We start from the raw sequence: 12,388 nt of genomic DNA on the forward strand, positions 1-12,388 counted from the left end.
CATTAAAAATAAATTTTAAGATAATATTGAGGTAATGTAATAAAAACAAAAAACCTTTAGAACGGTTTTGTCCTTGAGTGATGTCAAAGATAAATACAGCCATACATTACTTAGAACAATGAAAGCAGTTTAATTAGTAACTACACAGGGGAGAGAGCTGAGCTCCATTCTGAAATGTGCAGAGGTGACTTGACAAGCAAACCTTTGTCAGTGATAGTTACACAGTTACCGCGTGCCCTCAATTTCTTATAACAGCGACTGCTGTGTATTAACTATATTTGAGAGAGTTTGATTTTAAAATATTAACTGAACAAAAATATGATAAATCATGCTGTTTGGTTTCAGGGCCGAGATCTGGACTGTAAAATTCAGGAATATAAAGAAGCTGGAAAAACCTTCTCAGAAGGTCAAATAATAGAATGGTTTATCCAGCTGCTGCTGGGAGTTGACTACATGCATGAAAGGTATGTTCATTTGTTACTAAGGGACAGGGCTTTTTAAAACAGTCATGTCTGTTTTAAATGAAATTTTGGGGCATAGAACTGAAAGAAAGCAAGACCAAAAGGTAAATGACGATAGTTAAACATCTATAATATACTTTTCCATGAGAAAACTGTTGAATGATTGTGTCTAGAAGATTTACTTGAAAAGCATTTTTTTAGTTGTTGTTCTAGAAATCAAGTTGGCCTTGAATACAAGACAGAAAATTATATTGAACTCATTTCCTATATCTGATCATATCCTGTGAATTACAAGTGATTTCCAGATACCTTTAGCATGCTATGGATTTGTTACATCTGCAGCAGCTTGAGCTGTAAATGCCCTAGGATGCTACAAATGCATTGCATGGTCGCCTTGGAATGTGTCCGTGCACATTTAGCGGAGTTTACTTCTCAAGGCAAACTAAGTAATTGAGGCAAAAGATATTGTTTGGTATTCAGACCAAAAGTCAGTTTGATGTGAAGTACCTGATGAAGAAGGTCAAGGTATGTTTTCTGAGTTCAGTTGTCTGTAATTTGTATTTACAATCGCTGTTTCAAAAATGTATTTTAAAACTGTTAAATATTAAGAAGCTGTAGATGTTAAGATGTTTTACTTGAAAAGATGTACATACATAGACAAATAAAAGTAGATATGATGAGATGTCTCTGTTAGCTTTCAGCTTAGGAGTGGGCAGAACATGTGGTAACACTCTTATTGAACAAAAGTAGAAATGTATAGGGTACACCGAGGTCTGCCTATCCATGGATATCAGATAGTTTCAATGTGTCGTCTGTGGTTTCTGATCTCATAAAAGGTTATTGGACAATTCTGTGCTTTGCCGTGACCCTTCTGAAACACATGCTCCAGGAATCAGATAGCCACTGACTTACTGACAGCCCCTTGCAATCTTTTGATTGATGTAAAACTATCCAAAGAGATAATAATAAAGGAATATAAAATAATCTTTTAATAAACTACTCAAAGCTGCTGAATGTACATACATACAGTTGCTATTGTAGATTTATTTTCTCTATTATTCCATGGCATATTTATTAGCTTATACATAAGGAAAACAACACATATAAGGATGCTAACTTTGGTATTTTGTGTGCAAAATATAAAACTGAAATCTGGTACCCTGGCCGGTGTGGCCCAGGGGTTCAATTCCTGGTCAAGGGCATGTACCGGGGTTGCAGGTTCAATCCCAGGCCCAGGTTGGGGCACATTTGGGAGGTAACCAGTCAATGTGTCTCTCTTCCATTAATCTTTCTTTCTTTCTTTCTTTCTTTCTTTCTTTCTTTCTTTCTTTCTTTCTTTCTTTCTTTCTTTCTTTCTTTCTTTCTTTCTCTCTCTCTCTCTCTCTCTCTCTCTCTCTCTCTCTCTCTCTCTCTCTCTCTCTCTCTCTCTCTCTTCCTCCTTCTTCCTCCCCAAAACTCTCTCTAAAAATCAATGGAAAAAATATCCTCGGGAGAGGATTAACAAAAACAAAACAAAATAACCCCCCAAAATCCTGAAATCTGGTTTATTTAGGAACCCAAATATTTTGATATATTTGGTTCTACTTAGTACTAGTTAAAATAAAGGAGTTTAAAATAATCCTTAAGAGAAAGGATTTAATTTTTTTCAAATCCTTCAACATTCCAAGAAAATCATTAAATGGACCTTAAATATTTGGGTATTTGTGAATCTGAAATACCATCCTTTGATTCAGATTACAAATAATGGTGCTTCTTATTAATTATATTATTATGACCAATTTTAAAGTTTTTATATATAAATAAGAAATTTTCAATTTTTATTTATTAAATTATGATACATTAAAAATAAGGCCTATCTTCAAATTGCTGTTAGTAAACTAGCAGAGATAAAACATGGACCCAAATAACTATAAACTGTGCATCATTGTGCTATGCAGGATTGAGAATCGCTACCATGTGTGATATTATGGTCTTGGATAAGCTACTTAACCTCTCTGAGCCTTTGTTTCCTCAACTATAAAATAGGGATAATAATGGGATCCTCTCTGCTTACTTATAGGATCCTCTTTGCTTGCTTATAGGGCTTTAGGGAATATGCATTGAGATAGTATACATTTGAAAGTTTTCAAACTGTTAAGCCCCATTTAATGTTGTTTGTGGTTGTAATTCAATGTAGAAATGAGGGCATAGCAACCAGAAAGGCTAAAAAAAACCTCTTGACAGTAACAAATGTTGGCAAGGATATGGGGCTACTGGAACTCTCTTACATTGCTGCTAGGGTATAAATTGGTATAGCCACTTCGTAAAAATGTTTAATAATAACTCCAAAGCTAAACATTCAAATATCTTATGACCCAGTAATTCTGTTCCTCAGAAAGAAAATGAGTACCTGTGTCCAACAAAAGACATGTACAAAAATGTGTATAGAAAGCTTATTTGTAATAGCCCATACACTAAGAAATATCTATTTACAGTAAATGGTTAAATAACTTTTGGTATTTTCAAACAATGGAATTTTACTGTGGAATAAAAACAGAATACACTACCCTGGCTGGGTAGCTCAGTTGGTTAGAGTGTTGTCCCAATATGCCAAGGTTGCAGGTTTGATCTCTGGTCAAGACACATATAAGAATCAACCAATGAATGCATAAATAAGTAGAACAACAAATCAATGTTCTCTCTCTCCTTTTCTCTCTCTCTAAAATCAATAAATTAAAAAAATTTTTTAAAGTTGATGTAATTCTAAAAGAAACAAGAAAAACAAAATACACAATTGATATAAATCTGAGAGACATGATGTTGGGTAAAAGCAGCAGATGCAAAATAGTGTTTACCATATGACTCTGTTTGCAGACCAGAAACTCCCCTTATTCTCAGGCCTTTAGACTCAGACTGAATTACACCACCCACTTTCTTGGGTCTCCAACTTGCCAATCTCGAAACTTTTTAGCCTCTATAATTGTGTGAGCCAATTCCTCATGATAAATCTGTCTCTGTCTCTGTCTCTGTCTCTGTCTCTGTCTCTCTCTCTCTCTCTCTCTCTCTCTCTCTATCTCTCTCTCTCTCTCTCTCTCTCTCTCTCTCTATATATATCTATCTATCTATCTATCTATCTATCTATCTATCTATCTATCTATCTCTGTCTATCTCTTATAGGTCTGTTTCTTTGGAGACCCCTATTACAGTGTAGCAGCAGAGCAGATAAAGAAGATCCTAGAAAAACTAAGAGTGATGTTACAGAAGAAATGAAGATATTTTTTTCTGACTCCTTTGGAGAATTCTTGTACTTATTATAATTTGATTTATTTATATATTAATAATATTCTAAATCCATACACTCATAAATAATGATGTTAAAACTGTGAATATTCACAGTTCATTAAAAGCTATCTTGAGAATATAACACAAACTCCTTCCTCCCTGTGGATTTGAACCTCTGGTGCACAGACAGCTCTAAGTTTTCTTAAAGCTGTTTATGTCCTGGGGCTCATTACTGACTCCCCCCGGATTCCTAGGCTGGTCCGTTATTTGAGGGACTTTGAACCTTGGATAAAGCTAGAACCCTATGCTCTCTGAAAGTGCAGTCCTATAATAGCCTTTTTCCTCTTTGGTCCAATCAGTTGTCTAATCTGAAACATCATCTTTTCTGGATGCCACAGCAGAATTGGGCAAAAGGGAAATACTTGGGGACAGAGACAAAGTCTTGTTCATCTCCCCCCCCCCCCCCCCCCCCCGAGTGCTAAAACAGAAACCACAAAACAAAGCAAACAACCCTCCCCGCCCCCCCCGCCCCCCCCCCCAAATAATTTCTGTTGAAGGGGAAGTTCAGTTAGCCTTGAACAGCCTCTATGCAGATTGAGGCCTTGCTGATTTGGGTGCTCTCACAGGGGAGGAGAAACCAGGACAAAGACGCTTTTCCGGAGGCGACTGCCTCATCGCTAACATCCCACACATTTCCCAGCCAGTCCTGTGTTGGAACGACTAAATATTCCCGGAAAGGTGGCATGAGGAATTTATTTTTAATGTAGTGAGACTCCCAGGGAAAAGACCTACTTGTGAATCCAGGTCAGGAAATATGTCAGAAGATGGAGGTGTGCTTAGGTTTGAAGATGGAAAAGCAAAGGGAGTTGTGGTGTCGTGTTACTGGAGATTCCTGTTTTGTTTGTTTTTTGTTTATTGATTGAGGTATTACATATGTGTCCTTATCCCCCTTTTGGCCCCCCAACCCCCCTCATGCCCTCAAGCCCTGGTGTCTGTGTCCATTGGTTAGGCTTATATGCATGCATACAAGTCCTTTGGTTGATCTCTCCCCCTTACCCCCACCCTCCCCTACCTTCCCTCTGAGGTTTGACGGTCTGATCAATGCTTCTCTGTCTCTGGATCTGTTTTTGTTCATCAGTTTATGTTGTTCATTGTATTCCACAAACGAGCGAGATCATGTGATATTTATCTTTCTCTGAGATTCCTGCTTTTGCCTGGTACCCACTTCTTGAGGATGTTCTCAGGTCACTTTTTCAAGGAGACTCCACCACAGTGCCAGGCATAGGCAACTCCTGCTATGTTGGCAATAGCTACATTGGAGGAGGACCCGACTCTACCCCTGACTTATAACACAGAGGGCTCCTCATGGTCATGGGAGCCACAACAACAATGAGGAAGCCAGACAGGTGCCTCAGAATCTAGGACGAAGGCTAAGTGGCAGAGACCAGCCACGGCAGCTACCCGAGCCATGCCTCACCTAGGAGTCCTTGCTTATGCCAGCATCTTTGGCAAGGAGAGTCTGAGATCCACCCTGAGACCCTGCAACCTAAAGGACAGACTTTTAGGGAAGGAAGCTGATGTGTCAGAAACGATTAAGGGCTTAAGGAGAGATGAAGGAGACATTGTTCATACCTTCTCCACAGTCCTACCTTGGGTTGGGGCCCTGAGAAACACCTGCTCTATCTATCTCCACAGACTGTGTTTTACTCTGTTGTGGTTCTGAAGGCCAGAGTTTGTAGAAAATGGCTGGTAGAAGAGACAGAGGCAGGCACTCTACCGTGTGTCTGAACACAGCTTCCATCTAACCTTAACCAGGCCACACTTAATTCTCTTGGGCATCATGAGAGGGACCTACCACTTCCATAGAAATGGTGTGGGACATCTTCTTCTCTAATAAAAAGGTAATATGCAAATTAACCATCACTCTGCCACATAAGACACACCCACCAGCCAAGCCACGCCCACCAGCCAATCAGGGCGAGTATGCAAATTAACCCAAACCAAGATGGCTACAGCCACAGTGAGCAAGGTTTCCCAGGTAACAGAGCAAGCCAAGTTTTCCATAGCCGTTACAGGCCTAAGCCTCCACTCAAGCTACAAAGTTTCAATTATAGAAGGTAAACAAATTCAAACAGATGGCAATAGAATGGAGCTTGAGAGAGCAGGCCAGGGTTGCTGGCGGCAACAGGGGAAGCAAAGCTTTAAAGCACACCCTGGCCGGGCCCACCCGCTTAAGGCAACAAAGTTTCAATTGTAGAAGGTGAATTAACTGCCACAGAGATGGCTGCCACCAGGAGGGAGCAGCAGGCTTGGCTCTGCTCCAGGCTACAAAGTTTCAATTGTAGAAGGAAAATAAATCCCAGATACCAGGGCCTCCGCTTAGGTTGCCAGGGGGCGTGACCCGCCTGAAAACCACCACAGGCCCCTCGCTCAGGCCACCCCACGCCCCAAGGGAACCCCACCCTGATCTGGGACACCCTTCAGGGCAAACCAGCTGGCCCCCACCCGTGCACCAGGCCTCTATCTTATCTAATAAAAGAGTAATATACAGATTGATCATCACTGCAACACACAATATAGCTGCCCCCATGTGGTCAAAGATCCTGCCCCCATGTGGACACAAGATGGCCACTACAAGACGGCCAGCAGGAGAGGGCAGTTGGGAGGCACCCGGCCTGCAAGGGAGGGCAGTTGAGAGGGACCAGGCTTGCAAGGGAGGGCAATTGGAGGTGATCAACCCTGCAGGAGAGGGCAGTTAGGGGTGACCAGGCTGGCAGAGGAGGGAAGTTGGGGGCAAACAGGCTGGCAGGGGAGCAGTTAAGCATCAATCAGGCTGGCAGCGGAGTGGTTAGGGGGTGATCAGGCTGGCAGGCAGAAGTGGTTAGGGGCAATCAGGAAGGCAGGCAGGCAAGCAGTTGGGAGCCAGCAGTCCTGGATTGTGAGAGGGATGTCCGACTGCCCGTTTCGGCCCGATCCCACCAGGATCGGGCCTAAACGGGCAGTCGGACATCCCTCCAGGAGTCCCAGATTGGAGAGGGTACAGGCTGGGTTGAGGGACAACCCCCCGCTGTGCACGAATTTCGTGCACCGGGCTTCTAGTTGGAGATAATGAAGGGAGAGCTACTTTGAACTTTTTAGAAGAAGATGTTCTCTAAGTTGCCTATGTTACTAGTCACCTTGTTATTTCTTAGATTTTATTTTTATATGCTTCAAAGGAAAGAATATTAACCAAGTAGATGATAAGACTTTCTTGCTGGAACTATTTTTGCTTACTGTAACCACAAAGTCAATAAAAGAGACTTATAAAAAATTCACCAAATATATATATTAAGATTATGACAAAGTTACTTCTTTTTTCAAAATATATTTTTATTGATTTCAGAGAGGAAGAGGAGAAAGAGAGAGAGTTAGAAACATCAATGATAAGAGGGAATCATTGACTGGTTGCCTCCTGCATGCCCCCTACTGAGGATTGAGTCATCAACCTGGGCAAGTGCCCTTGACCAGAATCGAACCTGGGACCCTTCAGTCCGCAGGCTGATGTTCTATCTGCTGAGCCAAACCAGCTAGGGCCCAAAATATTTTGATAGCTGGTCTGTTGCATAGAATTTTTTATTCTATCACCATGGCACCAGCCAATTCTCATAACTGCTTCCTAACATATTGTTTGCCTTTTTCTTAAAATATCTAGTAGTGAATAATATATTCACACACACATGAGGGCTGTTAATGTATTATTATCTGTAACTCATCTTCTGGTCTAGAAGTCTTCAGTAAGTTTCTCTTGCTTGTATTACTTATTCCAATTGTATAGTAGCTCGGTTCCTGGTAGGCTCCCTATATCACTATTCCAAAATCTAAACCCTTAGACAGTTTGACTCCCTGGGTACTTGTAACTGTAAGAGACCCAGTACCCTCTCCTTGGATCTAGAATAAACAGCTGCAGGGACCAAATGAATCAACTTAAGATGCTTTTAATTGCAAGTAACAGAAGCAGCTTAAAAAATAGATTATATATAATAGACTATAAAGCTTTGTGATAATTCGTCTAAAACTGAATGTATGATTACTTGATATAATACTATGTAGATTATGCTACAGAATCACAGTAGCATCTGGCCTATTGAAGTAGTTGAAACCATCTCATTTTTTCTTCCAATTACACGTTCGCCTGACTTGAAACCCGTTTTTAAAAAAAATCTATTTCCTTATGGAAACAAGAAATTGTTGTGGCTTTGTTGCTTTTAAACATTCTTTGGGAATGTATATTTATGTGTGAATTACTTCACATACACTCACATATATTTTTAAATCTTTATTTATTGACTAGAGACCCGGTGCACGAAATTCGTGCACTTGGAGGCGGGGTCCCTCAGCCCGTACTGCACCCTCTCGCAGTCTGGGAGCCCTCAGGGGATGTCTGACTGATGGCTTAGGCCTGGTCCCTGATGGCTTAGGCTCGCTCCCTAGAGCCATCAGTTAGACATCCTTAGCACTGCCATGGAGGCGGGAGAGGCTCCCACCACTGCTGCTGCACTAGCCAGCCATGAGCCTGGCTTCTGGCTGAGCGGCACTCTCCCTGTGGGAGCACACTGAACACCAGGGGACAGCTCCTGCATTGAGCATCTGCCCCCTGGTGGTCAGTGCGTGTCATAGCGACCAGTCGTTCTGCTGTAATTTGCATATTAGCCTTTTATTATATAGGATAATGTGTTATTATGGGCAAGGCCTCTAATTCAATTTTTTTTAGGTAGTTAAAGGGAGGGGCAGAATTTTCACTTGAACCTGAAGCTAAAATTGCCCTTAGCTCAAAATCTGCATACCACTGAGACACATCTTGGTGAGGCTCATTCTGAACCCCCACACTGTTCTATTATGTGTATAAGTATTGGGAACCATCTTATCTCTTTAGTGAAAGTAACCTTTTTTTATGTTACAATGACTAACTTTATCTTATGAGTTGTGTTTTGGCTTCAAGAGCTGTATCCATTATTCATGCAGCAACTTCAGCTCTTTTGTTCAATATTTACTGGCATATCTTTTATTTTCTCTAAATCTTTCTAGATTTTTATGTACTAAATAGGAATAGCCCATGGACATAGACAATAGTCTGGTGAAGGCCTGGAAGGGGCGGGTGCAGGGTGGAGAAGATCAATGGGGGGAAAAAAAACTAAAACAAAGGGACATCTGTAATACTTTCAACAATAAAGATACATTTTAAATAAAGGAAAATATCTTAGTTGAAAAGAGTTTTATGTGAAATAATATAAGTACTTGCTCTACACTGTACTTTATATTCTCAACTCCTCTCAAAGAGATATTAATTGACCCTATGTTCACTTAATGTTAATTGACCCTATGTTCACTTAATGTTAATTGACCCTATGTTCATTGACTGCAGGACTGACTTCCACCACGCCGACCCAGCACTGACTGCTATGGGGGCTGTGATCAGACCCTGCTTTTCTCTCCCAGCCTCTGTCCGGGCCTGATCGAAGCCCCCTCAGCAGTCAGTGCTGGGTCACCTCAGCTGAGGTGCCCGCAACCTGGCAGTCAGTGCTGGGTCGCCACAGCAACCCAGGGCTGACTTCCGGACTGACATCCAGTTGGTCGAGCCTCTGGTCATTGTGGATATGACGGACCCAGGGTTTTTATATATTAGGATTGATTTGAGAGAGAGAGGAAGGCAGAGAGAGAGATTGAGAAAGAGAGAGATTCATTTGTTGTTCTACTTATTTATGCATTCATTCATTGATTCTTCTATGTGCCTTCATCCTGGATTGAAGCTACAACCTTGGCGTATTGGGACGATGCTCTAACCAACTGAGCTATCATGCCAGGGCCACCCATATATATTATGTGTAGTAAGATTTTAAAATTTAATGTTTTGCATGAAATTGTATATTCTTTTTTTTCTTTATTGATTAAAGTATTACATATGTGTCCTTATCCCCTTATTGCCTCCTCCCCCCGCCCCGCCCGGCCACTCATGCCCTCACCCCCCTGGTGTTTGTGTCCATTGGTTAGGCTTATGTGCATGCATACAAGTCCTTTGGTTGATCTCTTCTCCTTACCCCCGACCTCTTCTACCTTTCCTCTGAGGTTTGATGGTCTGATCGATGCTTCTCTGTCTCTGGATCTGTTTTTGTTCATCAGTTTATGTTCATTATATTCCACAACTGAGTTTAGATCATGTGATATTTATCTTTCTCTGACTGGCTTATTTTGCTAAGCATAATGTATATCCTTTTTAACCTTTTCTAGGAGGATACTTCATCGAGACTTAAAATCAAAGAATATATTTCTGAAAAATAATCTACTTAAAATTGGTAAGATTTTTAAAAGTGTGTATTCTGGCCATAGCTGGTTTGGCTCACTGGATAGAGCTTTGGCTTGGGGACTGAAGGGTCCCTGGTTCAATTCCAGTCAAGGGCATGTACCTTGGTTTCAGGCACATCCCCAGTAGGGGGTGTGCAGGAGGCAGCTGATCGATGCTTCTCTCTCATCGATGTTCCTAACTCTCTGTCCCTCTCCCTTCCTCTCTGTAAAAACTCAATAATATATATATATATATATATATATATATATATATATATATATATATATATATTTTAAAAAGCATGTATTCTGGAAACATGGGGAGTATACTATTTAGATGCTATCAACATATCAAATTGTGGTATATAGTACCTAGGAGTATCAAAGAAACCATTGGTTTATTTAAAAATTCTCAAATTTTTGTTCTTATGTGGTTGGGGCCAATTAAACCCAATTATTTTGTTTCTGATGATAAATTAACCCTTTGCACTCACTTGCTTTTTTCGATTCCTTTATTCTACTGCTAACGGTGTCGAGTCACACTCGACATCTGAGTGCAAAGGGTTAAAGTATAAGACATTTGCTACATGTAGATTCAACTAGTATTTTTTGAGTTCCTACTATATACCAGACGCTTTGCAAGTGGTTCAACTTGTTTTACTAGTTTGATTAGTTACTACAGGTTTTCCCTCCTTATTTTATCACAAAGCAATTATCAGTTGTCACACAGAATTAAAATGTTGATATGATGGCTTTGTTAACCTTTGGTTTTCCTTCAGAACTATACCTCCACTCACAACTGCTACTGGATTGTTTAATCTGTAAGATGTTCTTAGAGAGGAAAGGTATAAAAGCATGCAACTAGTTAGGCAAATATAGAGAAGCTGATGGATTCAAATTTTATAGTCATGTTCTTGGAAAGTCTCAAATATTTTATTTAAAAATATTTTTTATTGCAAATGAAGAACAAACTCTTCCCACCACCCACAGATGAAATTGCAAATTATTATATTCAGCTCTTTCAAAATCATTCTGTTTGTTGTTATTCAGACTTGAAAAAGCTTTTTATTTCAATTTGCTGGTTCTCTACAATGCCAAAAAAAAAAAAATTTTGGTTTACAATAATTTGTTTTACTGGCTCAAAATTATCTTTATCCTATAAGGCTTGTTTGTAAAGCTATTCACCAGCATTGTATAATTTAAAATATATCATATTCCTTTTCTTCCCGTTAAAATGGTATGAATCATTGCATACTGAAATTGTCAAATTAGATACTCAGTTGTTAATTTCCAGGGCTGATTTTCATTGTTTTAAAATATTCATAAAGATTGATTATTATTATTTCAAGGGGATTTTGGAGTTTCTCGACTCCTGATGGGATCCTGTGATCTAGCCACCACTCTAACTGGAACGCCCCATTATATGAGTCCGGAGGCTCTGAAACACCAAGGCTACGACACCAAGTCAGACATCTGGTGAGTGGGCAGTGGGCAGTGGGCAGGGCCAAATGACTTGTTCATCTGCTGTCCTGAGAGAAGGATGCATTTTGGTTTTAGGATCATTTACTTACTACATCCATTCACTTTATCCCTTGAAAATCTGAATCATTTTGTGATCAGAGTAAAAGGTCTTTTGAATTTGGAACTTGATATATTCCATTAAATTGATGTTAAAGTATTTTTATTCATAGATTAATTGGCTGGTTTGGCTTTTTTCTTCTTGAACCACAAGGGAAAGTTCTTAATGAATAATAAGCAATACATTTTTATAGGTTTCTGTTAGCCTATTAAATCAAGCATTTGTAATCCTAAACACTATGCTTTATTTTATTTTAAGGTTAACGTCCACCTCTATGGGGAATGTACAGCTTAGCTTTGTTTTTTTTTCTTCTTGTTGCTTTTAAAAATTTTACTGAAGATGTTAGTCTTAAGGATAAACTTAAATTTAAAAATTCTGTGTTTTCAGTGATAGATGCATCTTAGATTTTTCCATTTCTCTGAGCTCTCGTACCAAAAGAATTTCTCCTTCCCAATCATGGAACCAATTTAAATCTCAGTGCAGAAACCATGTGGAAAATGGTGCTCTGTTGTTAGCAATAGATTCTCTTTGGGAAAATTTATTTTCCTTTGAAAAGGAATCTTACATAATTCTTGGCTTGTTAAAGGTTGAAAGGACAAACTGGCCAAGAGCTTGTTAATTAAGTAAACAGTTATTATATGCAAATCAGTTTAAGTAGTCTGAGCTTTCAGAGATGAGCCACGTGAAGGATTGTGCCCACTTCATTTTTCTAAAGAGGCTAAAATAGCAAGTTGTCTTTTCTCTGGTTAAGTAAAGGAAAGCACAGATG

At 39.8% G+C, this 12,388-nt stretch overlaps 1 protein-coding gene across 4 annotated transcripts in view; it reads left to right on the forward strand.

The window, feature by feature from the left end:
• Nucleotides 1–12,388, forward strand: part of NEK11 (NIMA related kinase 11) — a 385,217-nt gene that overhangs the window by 50,014 nt on the left and 322,815 nt on the right. For 3 of the 4 annotated variants that reach the window (XM_079795661.1, XM_079795663.1, XM_079795660.1), the window contains 3 exons: nt 346–464; nt 9,987–10,051; nt 11,390–11,516. In XM_079795661.1, the coding sequence (XP_079651787.1) occupies nt 346–464; nt 9,987–10,051; nt 11,390–11,516 (311 nt within the window). The remainder of the gene's footprint in view (nt 1–345; nt 465–9,986; nt 10,052–11,389; nt 11,517–12,388) is intronic. The other variant, XM_079795662.1, reaches the window with a different exon arrangement.

Source organism: Cnephaeus nilssonii, assembly GCF_951640355.1.
Source record: "Cnephaeus nilssonii genome assembly, chromosome: 17".
Lineage (NCBI taxonomy): Eukaryota > Metazoa > Chordata > Mammalia > Chiroptera > Vespertilionidae > Cnephaeus > Cnephaeus nilssonii.